This window comes from Bos javanicus, chromosome 10 (genome assembly GCF_032452875.1).
Source record: "Bos javanicus breed banteng chromosome 10, ARS-OSU_banteng_1.0, whole genome shotgun sequence".
NCBI classification, from domain to species: domain Eukaryota; kingdom Metazoa; phylum Chordata; class Mammalia; order Artiodactyla; family Bovidae; genus Bos; species Bos javanicus.
The window spans coordinates 101,191,073-101,207,073 of NC_083877.1; the positions used below are offsets into that span (position 1 = coordinate 101,191,073).

The 16,001-nt window shown below is 48.9% G+C and overlaps 2 protein-coding genes across 21 annotated transcripts in view; one reads left to right on the forward strand and one right to left on the reverse strand.

Moving 5' to 3' along the window:
• The window catches only part of EFCAB11 (EF-hand calcium binding domain 11), a 169,615-nt gene extending 160,555 nt beyond the window's left edge, over positions 1 to 9,060 (reverse strand). For 3 of the 14 annotated variants that reach the window (XM_061429688.1, XM_061429687.1, XM_061429689.1), the window contains exons 1-3: positions 7,506 to 7,810; positions 6,868 to 6,963; positions 1,661 to 1,706 (exon numbers count right to left, since the gene is read on the reverse strand). In XM_061429688.1, coding sequence (XP_061285672.1) covers positions 1,661 to 1,706; positions 6,868 to 6,963; positions 7,506 to 7,742 — 379 coding nt within the window. In that variant the 5' untranslated portion in view covers positions 7,743 to 7,810. The other 11 variants (XM_061429691.1, XM_061429690.1, XM_061429685.1 and 8 more) reach the window with 9 other exon arrangements.
• A 30-nt stretch (positions 9,061 to 9,090) lies between these two features.
• TDP1 (tyrosyl-DNA phosphodiesterase 1) overlaps positions 9,091 to 16,001 on the forward strand; it is a 73,011-nt gene continuing 66,100 nt past the window's right edge. For 3 of the 7 annotated variants that reach the window (XM_061429675.1, XM_061429674.1, XM_061429676.1), the window contains exons 1-2: positions 9,536 to 9,961; positions 13,113 to 13,687. In XM_061429675.1, the coding sequence (XP_061285659.1) occupies positions 9,861 to 9,961; positions 13,113 to 13,687 (676 nt within the window). In that variant the 5' untranslated portion in view covers positions 9,536 to 9,860. Of the gene's footprint in view, positions 9,320 to 9,339; positions 9,413 to 9,535; positions 9,962 to 11,914; positions 12,795 to 13,112; positions 13,688 to 16,001 lie in introns of those variants that run through there. The other 4 variants (XM_061429671.1, XM_061429673.1, XM_061429670.1 and 1 more) reach the window with 4 other exon arrangements.

Below are 16,001 nucleotides of genomic sequence, written 5' to 3' on the forward strand. Positions count from 1 at the left end.
GAAACCGGACAACATCTTGACCAGTGAGAAAATTAACATCAGCTACAAGAGACAGACAGACAGACATCTGCGGTCTCAAGACGTGGTGCCCTGGGAAGGACAGATCACCCGAACACGATTCTGTCTGAGGACACAACAGCTCGACCGAATGACAGAGGCATGCCAGGCAAACGCAAGAGGAGGGCTATTCCTAAAAAACAAAACAATGAAGAGTGGGCTATTTCCTCAAAAAAATCAATGGTGTAAAAAGGCAAAAAAAAAAAGTCTACAGAAATGTCCTGGCTTAAAAGAGGCTAAAGAGACACGGTACCAAGAACTAACTCCTGTGTGAGATGAGGGAAGATGCTCTGAAGGACACAGTTAGAGCGAGCGACAGCACTGGGATGCAGCCGGTTGCTGTCGTTCGGTCTCCAAGTCACGCGGACTCTAGTACATAGACGGTAAAGACAGGCGTCGACGTGAACTCCCGGTAGGCGTGCCGAGGCTATGGAAGCTCAGCGAGAGGATGGAGGCGAGGCGGAGAGTGCTGATGAGAAGGGAGATGGGGTAAAGTGAATCTGGCTAAAGGGTACACGCCTATGCTCTGCACTATTTTTATTCTGCAACTTTTCGTAAGTCTTAAATTGTAATTGTTGAAAAGCCAACTCCGCGTGCTGTGGACCCTACCGCCTCAAATAGGGACATCTCTCTTTCTCCTCCGCCTTCTGCCTCTTCACTCAGTCACCCGGCTGAGCTGAGAAACAGCTTCATGTTCCAAACAAAGGCAAACGATGCAGAGCAAAGGGCTCTTGATCCAGAGATGCTGCACCTCCTGGAAGACTGACCTACTCACACTGTCGCTTTCTCAATTCCTGTTTACCTTCCAACCACTGCGGCCCGGCCTCTGTCCCCGGCAAGCGCTGACGCGGCTCTTGCTAAAATCACGCAGCGTGCCCAGGGTGCCAGCTCCACGGGGCCTCTTCAGTTCTTTTGCTACCTGACCTTTCAAGAGCGCTGAACAGTGCTGACCACACCTCCTCCCTGAAATACCCACTTCTACTGGTTTCTGATCACTTTTGATTTTCCTCTGGGCCCTCTGCCCCTCCCAAGTCTCCTTTGCCCTCTCTTCACCCCCTCCCTGACTTCTGGTGGTTACCATTCCTATGGCTGTCCGTCCACACTCTCCCGCAGGGGGTCTCGTTCATTCCCACGGCTTTAAAACCACCCACATGCCGAAGCCTCCCAGACATCTCTGCAGCCTGGAGCTCTGCTCATACAGCCCGACTGCCTTGACGTCCTTGAGCAAAACCTTTCAAACTCAAAATTGAACTCTTGCTGTCTCCAAACCTTAAATCTTTTCCTCTAGTCTTTCCGTTTCAGTAAGTGCCACTTCTGTTCACTCAGCTGCTCAGAAAACCCAGATCATCCGTGGGATGTTCCAATTAGAAGTACCACTCTGTCTTTAGGCTTTGCCATGGTTGAAAATCCTCTGATAATAAACATACTTATGAATACACTGATTCATCAAAACTAAAAGAACCAAACCTCTTGTTTTGGGGGTAACAGAAACAAAGCACAGATTTGCTTTAACGTAAGGCTTTACAGTCTCTGTATTTGTTCTTTGTTTTACTTTCATGAGTGTCTAAATAAGGTAGGTGGTAAAAATTAACTTTCACATTACCAGAAGTGTTTGGATCTACTGAAGACATCACAGAATCAGCTTCTATCTAGAAAAGAAAAAAAAAAAATAGAATATACAATTTCATCAAATGTTTTCACAGTATAAGTTCTTAATTCCTGGGATGCACGAAAGGAATTATGAGAATTCCTTTCTATATTATGAGAAACCGTGTTTGTTGGATCCAGCAGACAAGTGGTGTCACAGGACGGCTACCACAGTCGCGTCACTGTTCTGTCAGTAAGACACCAGAAGCTAACCTGCTACAGACGTAGTGGCCCCCAAAACTTTATCTATTGATCAAAACAGTTAAATCATATAAAATCAACTTGGCCCTCATATACACAGCATACCCTATAAGGTAACCTTTCTGTCTAACACCAGTACAAGCAATTGTTACAATGCGCTCTTTGGCTTCATTTAAAATATTTTCTTCCTGACTGTAATAGTAACAATTGAGAAAACATAAAAAACATTTTTACATTATGAAGAGAAACAATGAAAAAACAGCCATCCAGTGAAAACCACCATCAACATTTCCGCCTGGTACACCTTCCTCTTCCCCACGCGCTTTTTTAAATTGGAGTACAGTTGTTTCACAGTGTTGTGTTAGTTTCTGTCATACAGCAAAGTGACCAGTCACACACATCCATAGGGCCCCTCTGGCTTGGCATTTCCTTCTACAGCTTGGTGACCAGTCACACACATCCATAGGGCCCCTCTGGCTTGGGATTTCCTTCTACAGCAAAGTGACCAGTCACACACATCCATAGGGCCGCTCTGGCTTGGGATTTCCTTCTACAGCAAAGTGACCAGTCACCCACATCCATAGGGCCGCTCTGGCTTGGGATTTCCTTCTACAGCAAAGTGCCCAGTCACACACATCCATAGGGCCGCTCTAGCTTGGGATTTCCTTCTACAGCAAAGTGCGCAGTCACACACATCCATAGGGCCCCTCTGGCTTGGGATTTCCTTCTACAGCAAAGTGAACCAGTCACACACATCCATAGGGCCCCTCTGGCTTTGGCTCTCCTTCCCACTCAGGTCACTGCAGGGCACCAGGCCGAGCCCCTGTGCTGTCCGGTCAGTCCCGTCAGCTATCTGCTTTACACACTGCAGTGTGTGTACATCAATCCCAGTCTCAGTCCATCCGATCTCCTCCTCTCCTGCCCACACATTTGTAAACATATTCGAGAACACATGGTATATTACGTTTGTGGACCTGCCTTCACTTAATATTAAAACACCAGCATTTCCCCACATTGCTGCAAGACCTTTACAAATATCATGGAATTAGGATCTTGGCAACATGCAACATAGCTTCTCCACCTTGGATTCCATGCCCCGCACTTTCCTGGTTCTTCCTGACCCTCCCAGACGACTAGCTCCCAGTGCGTCTTCCTCTTGGGGTCCCCACCGACCTTTAAATGTGCAGACGCCCCCAGGCTCTCCCCTCAGAAGAAAGGAGAGCGTGCCGCCCTTCACGCTCCGCACACCCTGCCTGGTCAGTGCCACCCACTCGCACACCTGTGAGGAATCCCAAACCTAGCTCCGCCCTCCCCTCTCCACCGATTTCAGATTCCTACATCTGAGGGAGGCAGCACAATCTGAAGGGGATCTTTAGCACCATCGTCACCCATCATCCAGCAACTTAAACAGTGAGTGCACGCGGCTGTATTTAACACGGAGAACCAACAAGGACCTGCTGCAGAGCGCAGGGAACTGCTCAACGTCAGGTGGCAGCCTGGACGGCAGGGCGTGCCGGGGGAGAAAGGACACACATAGACGTATGGCTGCGTCCCGTCACGGTTCACCTGAAACTGTCTCAACATCGTTGATCAGCTGTATCCCAGTACAAAATAAAAAGTGTAAAAAAAACAAAAACAGTGAGCGCACTTAGGGTGCTTGCATCTCCTCGGAATTAACGCGCGGCTATCTGAACTCACTGCCCTTCCCGCAAACCTCCTCCTTCTGAACTTCCCTCTTTTCTTATCCTTTCAGGCCTGTGGTTGCATCGCTCCGGTACAGTCACCAGGTCCAATCACTGGGACACAGCTTCTCCCACCACCACGGGGCGCTCCCAGACACTTCATATCAGTGGAGTCCATTTCCACTGGTCTAAACAAGGCCCCACCTCCTATTACAGTTACCACTAGAATTCCTTGCCTTCTTCTCTTTCTGTTCTTAATCTCTTTGTCTTAGTATTTATCGGAGTTTTATAAGTCTCTCTAAACTGTGAACTGCTTCAAATGTGTGTGTGCTCAGTCGCTCAGTTGTGTCTGTCGCTTTGCGGCCCCGTGGGCGATAGCCCAGCAGGCTCCTCTGTCTGTGGAATTTTCCAGGCAAGAATGCTGGAGTGGGTTGCGGTTTCCTATTCCAGGGGATCTTCCTGACCCAGGGATCGAACCCACGTCTCTTGTGTCTCCAGGACTGGCAGGTGGATTCTTCACCACTGATGCCCCCTGGGAAGCCCTGCTTCAAAGTAGCATCTATGTTTTATTCATCTTTATATTTCTAGCAACTTGGAAGTGCTCCTTTTACTATATGAGAATACAATAAATTTCATTCTGTAAACATTTTCATGAATGCAGAGTGATTTATTACACAAAAGTGACTTACAGCTTCATGACCTGCATTCAGGAGTTATTTCATTTGCTCAAAAGCAATATTTAAAAACAAAATCCCAAACCTCAACCTAATATAAGAGTAAAAACCTGTGAGATTTCAGAGGAAATACATTTTCACCTGAATGTTCATGATGGTTACAAATGATTCTTAAGTGTATAGGTGATTTGTTACGTCAGTATTTTACTGTTTAGCAGCCTGTAGTCAACAAGCATTTCCTTTGATTAAAAAGTAAACTTCAATGGTGACTTTTTATATGCCCTCTATCCCAAGACTATGGCCAGACGGATGTTAAGGTCACCAAGAATAATTTGGAGGTGACCAAGGACTTGTTTTTAAAGTGTTTTCAAGTCTTACTGGTAAGTCTTGACATTTAGAAATGAATAAGATATGAATGTTTAAAATCATGTTTTCTTTTCCGAAAAAAAAAAAAGTAAACTTCAAAACCTCACCCGAAAGTAACAACGTGTTAAATCTGATGGTGTGTAGAATGTATGTTACCCTATCACTGTACATGTCATTAAATTCTTCACTTAGGCCCTAAAATTAAAACCGAGTGAGTAGATCCAGAAGTAATAAAGACAGAACGAGACCAGGTATCTTTCCAGCTGAACCTGGGTTAAACGCAGTGCTTCACAGGCTGGGTCCACGTAGCTGACCTGCTCTGGAATTCCAGCTGAAATGACTGCAGGTTAACAGGAGAGCTGCAGTTTCTGGGAGGCAGCCCTGACTAGCCCTGAGGACTTCTCTGAGCTCCAGAATCAACCTCACAGTAACTAAGCAACCCCCTGGCAGTTGAACCACTCGGAATCTACCTGAGCTGTTCATGGGACACAGTTATATCAACAGAACACGCTAACAGTGAAGTTGTGATACACTTAAGCATCATGGAGAAGTGGACGCTATGTGGTCCCTGGCTTCGTGGGGTCTGTAATCTGAGACAAGTAGAGCTCGATCATAAGGCAGAGCTGAGCCCAAGTGGCTGCCAATCCCTTGGTCCAACGAGGGCAGGAGGGCATTCCAGAGACAGCCCCGAGTGCTCCCTCGGGTTGAGGCCTGCCACTGAATTTCTTACACCTGGCCAAGACCTCGCCTCTGATTTATTCCAGTTCGGCAGTTTAACAAGAGGGACCTGGGACTAGAATGGATGTAACAGACAAGGGGAACAGGCAAGGATGGGGAGCCCCAGGAAATCTGTCCTACTGAAGCAGGAGGCTCACTGGAGTTCAGTTCAGCTCTCCTTAACTAGTGCAACCTTTTCTGGAGAAGCAATGCCCAATAAAATTTCAAGTGTACCTAGCACTTGTACTTCTAGGAATTAATTCCACAGAGATGTATTTACAGAGATATAGTTGTAAAAGAATGCTCACTGTAGCAATATTAGCAGGAGTGAAAAATAATGGAAACAGCTGAAATGACCAAAAGGAGGAAACGAGCTCGAGACTACTGGGAACCTACTTTTTCTTAAATGCAGTGTGTGTGCTTTTAGGTTCTCCTGCCAAGTGAAAAAAGCAAGTTAACATAAAATAGGCATGCTATGCACCTTCCTATGCTTTCAACAGAATGCCAGGCGTGCTTGTCATGCATAGGAAATTTGGGATGATACACAAGAAAATGGTTAATAATGGTAACTCCTGAGGAGTAGGGAGGGAAGACATTTACATCCAACTTCATATTTTTCTGGTCCGTTTTAAATTTTTAACTATATAAATGCATTATTTTCATAATTTAAATGGGGCAACTTTTTTTTTTTTTTTAGTTAAAAAAAAAAAAAACCTGTACATCCCTTCCTCTGTGAATTCCTCCTGTTATCAACATCCCCCCCAGGCTTCTGTCTTGAAACCATGCTGCTGCTGCTGCTAAGTTGCTTCAGTTGCGTCCGACTCTGTGCGACCCCATAGATGGCAGCCCACCAGGCTCTCCCATCCCTGGGATTCTCCAGGCAAGAACACTGGAGTGGGTTGCCATTTCCTTCTCCAATGCATGAAAGTGAAAAGTGAAAGTGAAGTCACTCAGTCGTGTCCGACTCTTAGCGACCCCATGGACTGCAGCCTACCAGGCTCCTCCGTCCATGGGATTTTCCAGGCGAGAGTACTGGAGTGGGGTGCCATCGCCTTCTCCTGAAAACTATGCTAGTATCTCACATTTAAAATTATTACCAGCCTTGTGGTAACTTAGTCTTTATAGATTCTAATTCATCCCTTTTGGGTTCTTAAGAAGAAAGTAAAATTCAGCACTGGACACATCTCTAAAATTGCTCAAAAGGCAACAGTTTGTTTTATAAGCATCCTAAGCTAGCCCTCTGCACTCTCCATCCACCACTGTATTGGGCTTCCCTCGTACCTCAGTTAGCAAAGAATCTGCCTGGAATGCAGGAGACCCTGGTTCAATCCCTGGGTTGGGAAGATTCCCTGGAGAAGTGAATGGCAACCCACTCCAGTATTCTTGCCTGGAGAATCCCATGGACAGAGGAGCCTGGCAGGCTACAATCCATGGGGTGGCAAGAGTCGGACACGACTTGATGACTAACCCACCACCATTACTGTATTCTCTGCACTGTCCCCAAATACAAAAGAAATTTCTACCTTGGATGGCTTGTAACCAAACAGCATTACAACAGCAACTTTAAAGTCCTCTCTGCTTAGATAGCCTTTATTATCTTCATCGCATGCTTTAAATACCTAAAGAACATTAAATATCTTCAGTTAAAAAAACAGAAACCATTTGTTCTACTATTTTTACTACTAACATATATTAAGTTTAGACCTCTCAAATCTAAACCGTAGCTGAAAAGTTGGGCTGGGAAGTGAGTTTCATTATCCTAATTTTAATTCTCAAAACACCTTAATGATGTGCTAAAATTTGCTCCCCATCCACACCCCCCCCCAAAGTGCAAAGGACTTAATCGGTAGGTTAATTCTTTTAAACCATCAGGATAAATTCTACCCAAAATTCATGCTAGAATGAGGAAGGCGAGGCAGCGAGGACGGCTTTGAAAGGCGGGAGGAGAGATGCAGGTTACAGTTTATTATAAAGAGACTCTCGCAGAGAGCAGAACGGGGTTGGAAGTAGGCAGAACTTTGGACGGGGATCCAGAAGCTTGGAAGCCCCAGGCTGGGTCATTAGCCATTACACCTTGGGGCTGAACGAGAGCCGGGCGAGGGGATGGCGTGAGTGCCCCGGGTCAAGCCGAAGTCCGAGACCCAGCCCTCCGGACACCTACTTCCACCCATTTCTTGTGCTCTGGGGGACTGGCCTCCCACGTCCGTGGCCGGGCGCCGGCCTGGGAGCAGAACATCGCGATCGCCCCACGCGAGTCCAGACTGCAGAACCCGCGAGCTCTGCGGCCAAAACCCCCGGGCCGGGACCGCCAGCCCCGCTCGGCGCAGTCCCGGAAGCTGAGCTTCGCCAGGCACCTCCAACGTCTCCTCTCATTGGACAACCTGCGAGCCACTGGCATTGATCCCGCAGCTCTATTGGCCAGAGACTTTGTTTGGCAATGTTTCCTTGGAACAGCCTATGGCAGAGAGGCCCTCAGGCCCGCCCCCAGCCCTGGCTCTGCCCCTCTAGTTTTATTAACTCTTGGCACAGCCTATGGCAGAGAGGCCCTCAGGCTCGCTCCCAGCCCTGGCTCCGCCCCTTGGAACAGCCTATGGCAGAGGCCCTCAGGCCCGCCCCCAACCTTGGCTCCGCCCCCCCTAGCTTTATTAACTCTTGGAACAGCCTATGGCAGAGAGGCCCTCAGGCCTGCCCCAAGCCCTGGCTTCGCCCCCTCTAGTTTCTACCTGGGACACGTGCTCGCCCAGGCACTGTTCTAGCTGGGACGCGTGCTCGCCCAGGCACTGTTTCACTGTATACTGCATGATTCTTCTCATTTTCTGTCCCCACACCTTACAGTATTTACTTCTGATAATTTCGATCAATGACACTATGCTAGGCATCATAAGAGACACAAAAAGAGTGTGAACGAGGCATAAAAGGAACCAACCAAGCCCAGGACTCACGTCCGGATCAGCAAGTCTTTGGTGTCGAGACCTCCCAGGTAATTACTGTGTCTGTTCCATCCTCCCGATAAGCCTAGCACTGAGCCCGGTGCCTGGTACAAATCACACGTTCAATAAACAAACCAAGTGAGCCCTTAGAACGTTTCCATCAAGCTATTTAACCCAGCTTTCTGGGAGGGCTGGGAATTCCAAGAACGGTATCAAGATCGCTGAGTCCAAACTCCATGGTAAACATCCTTACTAAATGCAAGGAATAGGGCGAGGGTTCCATTTTGCAAGAGTTTATCTCAGACCCTTCTCCTGGCAAATCAGTAAGATTAAAAAGGCAACACGCATACACAGAGGCACACACACACCTACTTTAACAAAGAAACCAATATTCGAGGTTGAGTCCGAGGGAGCTTATTTAACCTTTGGTCTTAGAACAGGGTTTACAGTCTGCGCCCCAGGAGAACCCGGAACACTGGTCTCAGACTTCAGCTTCCTCTAACCTCTCAGCTGACCCTCTCCCCTCTTTGAAAAGAAACCCCCCAATGCCTCGAGTTCCGGGAGCCTGAAATTAGGAGATCCCCCTCAAAGAGGATGCGTTTTGTTGATCAGCTATAAGAAAAGAGGGAAACTTCTCTTCCTCTCTCCCGCTTTGGTCAGCCGGGGCCAGGCGGCGAGAGGACAGGTAAAGGCGGCCGGGACTTCTCGCTGCCCCTCTCGGAAGGGGTCCGCGGCGGTCCCCGGGTGATCCGGCGGGCTTTAGGACCCAGCGGCGCGCGTCCCGGAAGGGGCAGGAGCAGGGGCGGGGTCACGCGCCGCGCGCCGGGCCGGCGGGTTTGAATCGCGCGCATGCGCGAGCGCGGGAGGCGGGGCGGGGTCCCGGGCGGCCGCGCGCTCGGGGGGTTCGAGCATTACACGCTGGGAGACCGCGGCGGGAGCGCTGAGCTCTCCTTATCCCGGTCCAGTGCGCGGGAAGCCCGGGTCCTGCGCGTCCTCACGGGCTAGCGGGCTTGGAGGCGGGTCCGGAAGGCAGCGGAGCGCCCAGGTAGGGCCCTCCTGGGCCTTGGCGGCCTCCCCTGAGGGGACCGGAGTCCGCCCTGAGGGGAGACCGGAGTCCGCCGGGCGCTCTCCTCCGCGGGTTCGTACTCGGGCCTCTCGGTGGGCGGGCGGCCTCGAGAACCCGCGAGCGCGCCGGGCGCTCACTCTGTGCTGTTCCCAGTCAGGGAGCCGTCGTGCTGCTTCCAGCGGTGAGACTTGCGAGCGTGAAGTGAGGGGGCGCGCGGCAGAGCTGTGCCCGGCCCGAGGCAAACGCAGAGGAAAGTCAGCGGCAGATCTTTCTTTTCCGTGTACCTCCGCCTCAGCGCCCTTCGCTGCCTCCCCTCCGCCTTCTCCAGCCCCCAGGGTCCCCGCAGGACCCGCCTCCTTCCACTCCTGTCTCCCTCCAGACCATTCTCCGGACAGAGCTGCTGTTCTTCAGGCTCTCGGTCGTGTCCTTCTTTTTGAGACCCCATGGACAGCAGCAGCTAGGCTTTCCTGTCCTTCACCATCTCCCAGAGTTGGCTCAAATCAGGTCCATTGAGTCGGTGATGCTATCCAGCCATCTCATCCTCTGTCGTCCCCTTCTACCAGAGGATGTTGGAGTGCAGAGTTGTAAGGAGCCGAATATTTTAGAAGTAAATCGGACAAGGTACTCCCCTTCAGTGTAGCCCTACTGTTCTTAAAGCCCAGGACCTGTAACTTGACTCCTTATTCCTGCTACCCACCTTCGTCTTGGACCACTTCCCTGTCTTCCTTACCCAGGTCCGGGTCTGTTTTCTGGAGTTAACTGCAGCCTTCTTCTGGCCATTGCAGGTTGGGTTCTTTCACTTGGAATACTCTTCTTTCCCACCTCCACTTTATTTGGCTGTTTCCTTTTCTTCTTTGGGCTCTCAGTTAAATGTTACATTCAGGATATTAAAAGGTAAAGGCATCTGTGTTACTTTCTCGTACCTATAAAATATAATGAATATAATGAATATTTGTAAAGATGTCTTGGTCTTCTTGGCTATTTTTTGTTCTTGTCGGTCTGTTTCTTTCTCCCTGAAGTATAAACTTTCCTAAGGCGGAAGCTGTTTCTATGCTATTAATTTCTTATTCCCAGAGCTTGACACATAGAAACTGCTCAATAAATATTTTCTGAACAAACTCTGGGAGGTAGATCTGATACCCACTTTCAGAGGAGAGAATTGAGGCTGAGCAATTATGTAACCTGCCCAAGTGCATATTTACATTGCACGCTAGTAAAGTAATACTCAAAATTCTCCAAGCCAGGCTTTAGCAATATGTGAACCGTGAACTTCCAGATATTCAAGCTGGTTTTAGAAAAGGCAGAAGAACCAGAGATCAAATTGCCAACATCCGCTGGATCATCAAAAAAGCAAGAGAGTTCCAGAAAAACATGTATTTCTGCTTTATTGACTATGCCAAAGCCTTTGACAGTGTGGATCCCAATAAACTGTGGAAAATTCTTCCAAGAGATGGGAATACCAGACCACCTGACCTGCCTCTTGAGAAACCTATATGCAGGTCAGGAAGCAACAGTTAGAACTGGCCATGGAACAACGGACCGGTTCCAAATAGGAAAAGGAGTACGTCAAGGCTGTATATTGTCACCCTGCTTGTTTAATTTATATGCAGAGTACATCATGAGAAACACTGGGCTGGAAGAAGCACAAGCTGGAATCAAGATTGCCTGGAGAAATATCAATAACCTCAGATATGCAGATGACACCACCCTTATGGCAGAAAGTGAAGAGGAACTAAAAAGCCTCTTGATGAAAGTGAAAGAAGAGAGTGAAAAAGTTGGCTTAAAGCTCAACATTCAGAAAACGAAGATCATGGCATCAAGTCTCATCACTTCATGGCAAACAGATGGGGAAACAGTGGAAACAGTGTCAGACTTTATTTTGGGGGGCTCCAAGATCACTGCAGATGGTGATTGCAGCCATGAAATTAAAAGACGCTTACTCCTTGGAAGGAAAGTTATGACCAACCTAGATAGCATATTCAAAAGCAGAGACATTACTTTGCCAACAAAGGTCCGTCTAGTCAAGGCTATGGTTTTTCCAGCAGTCATGTATGGATATGAGAGTTGAACTGTGAAGGAAGCTGAGCGCCGATGAATCGATGCTTTTGAACTGTGGTGTTGGAGAAGACTCTTGAGAGTCCCTTGGACTGCAAGGAGATCCAACCAGTCCATCGTAAAGTAGATCAGTCCTGGGTGTTCATTGGAAGGACTGATACTGAAGCTGAAACTCCAGTCCTTTGGCCACCTCATGGGAAGAGTTGACTCATTGGAAAAGACTCTGATGCTGGGAGGGATTGGGGGCAGGAGGAGAAGGGGACGACAGAGGGTGAGATGGCTGGATGGCATCACTGACTTGATGGACGTGAGTTTGAGTGAACTCCGGGATTTGGTGATGGATAGGGAGACCTGGTGTGCTGCAGTTCATGGGGTTGCAAAGAGTCAGACACGACTGAAGGACTGAACTGAATGACTGGATTTGACATTGGAGTCCATATTTGCCCACTACTGGCCACACCTGGCCTCAGTTGAGATTGATTCCCATGCGCCCCGCCACCCCCCCTCCCCCCCCCCCCCGCCCCCTATGCTTTGCAAGCTCTATAAGAAGCAGCTGAAAGTGTAAAAGAAATAGCCCAGCTGGGACTAGGATGGTAGGGGAAGAGGAGGAGCTAGCAGCTTTAAGAGGAGTATACCTTTGCATTCACAATTTTTTTTAGTATCTAATAGGCACTAATGTTATGAGTTGACATTTGGTGGTAGAGTTTCTTTAGATTTCTACCCTCCTTGGCCTAGTAGCTTAATGTGTTTGCCGAATTTCATTAATGTGGTTGGTTACTTCCCCAGTGTTGTCTTACTCTCAACAGCTGTACTACTGTTTGCTTAATGTTTTTATTTGAACCCACTTTTACATAAACACTGTCTTTAAGAAGTAAACTTTAGTTACTGTAAATGTCATGGATCCGTTAGATACCTCCTGCTCACGTTAAACCAAAGTGTTACTGGTGCCTGCAGAAGAGCCCAAAGCCTGTTATTTGTTCAAAAGTAGGATTAAAGGCATTTCTACAAACAACCTCCTCCTTGATTAAGCTGAGGGATTGGATAGGAATGGAGAAGAGAGGTAGTTTCATAATGAGAGATTAATGTCAGGCCCCAGTCATCTCCACTTTGGGAAACACTGTACTTTGATGACTCAAATGATGTCAGATCTTCGAGTCAGCGCACATGGGTTGTAATTCTGATTCTAGTGCCATCACTTACCCAGAGAGTGATGTTAGACCTGTGCTGTGCCAGATACTACTCAGGCATTTAAGATCAAGATCCAGGTGGAAAGACTAGAGGAGAAGGTGAGCGGGGTTTCTGCTGTCACTTTATTTGCCAACTTCCCGTGGCAGAGTCTGCTCATGTGCCCTGAACACCCACACAGCAGCTGATGTTAGTGAAAACAGCTCAGCATCTGGTAAGTGTCAGGTGTGCTATACGTGTGTCCTAAAAGCTCAGGACACAGAATTTGAGAGCAAGAGAATGAGTTTGCCAGTGTCTGTGCGACCCTGTGGACTGTAGCCCGCCAGTCTCCTCTGTCCATGGAATTCTCCAGTGGAGAATACTGCAGTGGGTTGCCCTGCCGTCCTCCAGGGGATCTTCCCGACCCAGGGATCAAATCCCACGTTTTTTTTGTCTCTTAAGTCTCCTGCATTGGCAGACATGTTCTTTACTATTAGCACCACCTGGGAACTGGTGAATGGGAAATAACAAGATTTTTGCCTTTCTTTTCCAGAAGCATGATGTCCCAGGAAGGCAATTATGGGAAGTGGACGATATCCAGTAGTGATGAAAGTGAGGAGGAGAAGCCGCAGCCGGACAAGCCATCTGCCTCTCTCCTTCCCGACGCCGGGCAGGGCGCCGCCGGGCAGCTGAAGTACACCTGCTCCGAGGCTCGGAAAGCTGCCCACAGGAGGAAGCTGGAGCCCATGAAATTCAGCAGCACAGACTCAGTTTCAGAAGCTTCACCTTGCAAAAGACAGAAGACTGGTTCCCAGGAGGACCTGGGCTGGTGTCTGTCCAGCAGTGAGGATGAACTGCCTCAAGAGCTGCAGCAGGAGCCGGCGAAGGACTCGAGGGTCAAAGAGGAGCAAGGCCCCCCTTCTCCCAGGGACCGCACGGCTCGGGGAGCTGGGCCTCATGGCCCCCCAACCAGCTGTGGGCTCCCGGAGGAGGAAGATGAGCAGGAAACGTCAGGGGAAGGCCAGGACGTCTGGGACTTGCTGGATAAAGGGAACCCCTTCCAGTTCTACCTCACGAGAGTCTCTGGGATTAAGCCCAAGTATAACACGGGAGCCCTCCACATCAAGGGTGAGTGAAGCTGGGGAATCGGAGCCCTCACACTGCATTGAGGGGGTCCCCCTTGGTCAAACAGGAGGACCTCCTAGGAAGGACTTCCAAGAACACTCTTAGGGGGAAAATAACCATTTTGACAGCAAACTGTTTCCTTAGGTCAGGAAGCCAGTGGCTGCTTCCCACAGCCCAGTAGATCAGGGGTCCCCAACCTCCAGGATCTCATGGCTGATGACTTGAGGTGGAGCTGATGTCATAACAATAGAAATAAAGTGTGCAGTAAATGCCATGCGCTTGAATCATCTGGAAACACTCCCCCACTCCAGTCCATGGAGAAATTGTCGTCCACAAAATCAGTCCCTGGTGCCAAAAGGGTTGGGGACCACGGCTGTGCACCCCCTGGTGGAAGCCTTCAGACAGTGCTTAGCAGTGCTTCACTTGTAAAGGTTAAACTTGATCCGGTAACACTTGATCTAGAAAGTAGCCAGTAAGGGACAGCAGTAGGTCCCTTGGACCAGAGCGTCAGCATCCCCTGGAGCTGATTAAAAGTGCCAGTTCTCAGCCTCCCCTCCAGAGTCCTTGTATCTGACTCTGGGAGCCCGGCTCTGCAGTCTGCTTTCACGAGCCCTTCGGGGGATTCTGCTGCCTGAGCGAGTTTGAGGACCACTGTGTGAAGACCTGGGCTTGGTTCTGGGTGAAAACAAGAGCGCCCTGGTCTTTGGTTTCTGTCTCAGGGAACGTCTGTGTGATACTCTGATATATATAGACATTTGGTCTTCCCACTGGTTTTAGTTGGGTGTTGGTTTTTTTGTCCCAGGTTCCTGAAATAGCTACAAATTAATTAAAGGTGAAAGGAGTATATTTTGTTATTCATAAGGAGCCCCTTTCAGCCACACCTGTTTATTTTAATGCAGAGACTTTTGGAATGCCCCTAGGAATGGGGTTGGTGGGGGGAGGGGGGGGGGGCTGGAGCTGGTTGCCTGGGGAACCAACCTTGTGGTTAAAGTTGAAACTTTGAGCCCCAGCTCCCACCTCTAGGGAAGGGTCCAGTCAATCACTAGTGGCCAATGATTTAATTAGTCTTGCCTGTGTGAAAAAAAAAAAACAAAAAGCAAACCCAAAACCTCCCTTTAGAGGTCCTCGGCGCTTACAGGTTAGTGTACACAGGAGGCACTGGGCCTGGTGCGCCTGGAAGGGGTGTGGCGAGCCCCTCCCCCGTACCTTGACCTGTGCTCGGCTTCCTCTGGCTGTTCCCAAGTTGCATCCTTTTATGAAAAACTGGTGATCTGGTGAATAAAGGGCCTTCCTGAGTTCTGTGAGGCACTGCGCAAATGATCAAACCCAAGGGGAGGGGTGGTGGGTGAGGCTTAGACGTGCAGGGGTCTGGCCTTGTGATTGGCCTCTGAGCCTGAGATGGGGGCAGCCCTTCACCTGTGGGGTCCAGTGCCAGCTCCAGTTGTAGGACAGGCAGCTGGTGTCTGGAGGATGGGTCTATGAGGGAACATCCCACGCTCCCCGCTGCACTTATGGTCACAAGTATTGGCTGCAGAGAGGAAACAAGGCTTGCCTTTGAGAGACCAGCAGGAGCCTTAGAATCCTGGAGACAGACTTGAATCCGGCTTCAGCATTTGCCTGCTGTGTTGGTAATTGACAAAGGACCTTTGTTGTTATTCTGACTCCCTTCGACCCCATGGACTGCAGCACGCCAGGCCTCCCTGTCCATCACCAATCCCGGAGTTTACTCAAACTCATGTCCACTGAGTTGGTGATGCCATCCAACCATCTCATCCTCTGTCGTCCCCTTCTCCTCCCGCCTTCAGTCTCTCCCAGCATCAGGGTCTTTCCCAATGAGTCGGTTCTTGAAGTCATGTACAAAATATTGGGGCTTCAGCAAACAAAGGACCTAACATTCTTCAAAATTTTACTCACCTTTAAACTGGGAATTCAGAAAAAAGAAAAGAAAACGGGGTCGGGGGAGAAACACACATGAAGCGCCCAGCACAGCATGTTCACAGAGCCACACAGCAGGTGTGCAGAGTAGACGTTGCGCCTTATTTCACAGCACCGTTCTTGCCCACATTCAAGAACAGGCTGTGTTCACTGTGAATAGTATTTTAATCATACATCAAATGTGTAATTGACCAAAAATTTCCTTCAGGGTTTTCTGTAACACCCTGTGGAATCCCTGAACAAACTTTCTGGCTAAACCAATACATCTTGTGTGTGATGTATAAATGTTGGTGTATTTAATTCCATACTATAAGGAGTTTGATTGTACAAGTTGTTTCTTTTTCCTTTCTGCAAATGTCTAACTGCTCTGAGGAAATGTAAG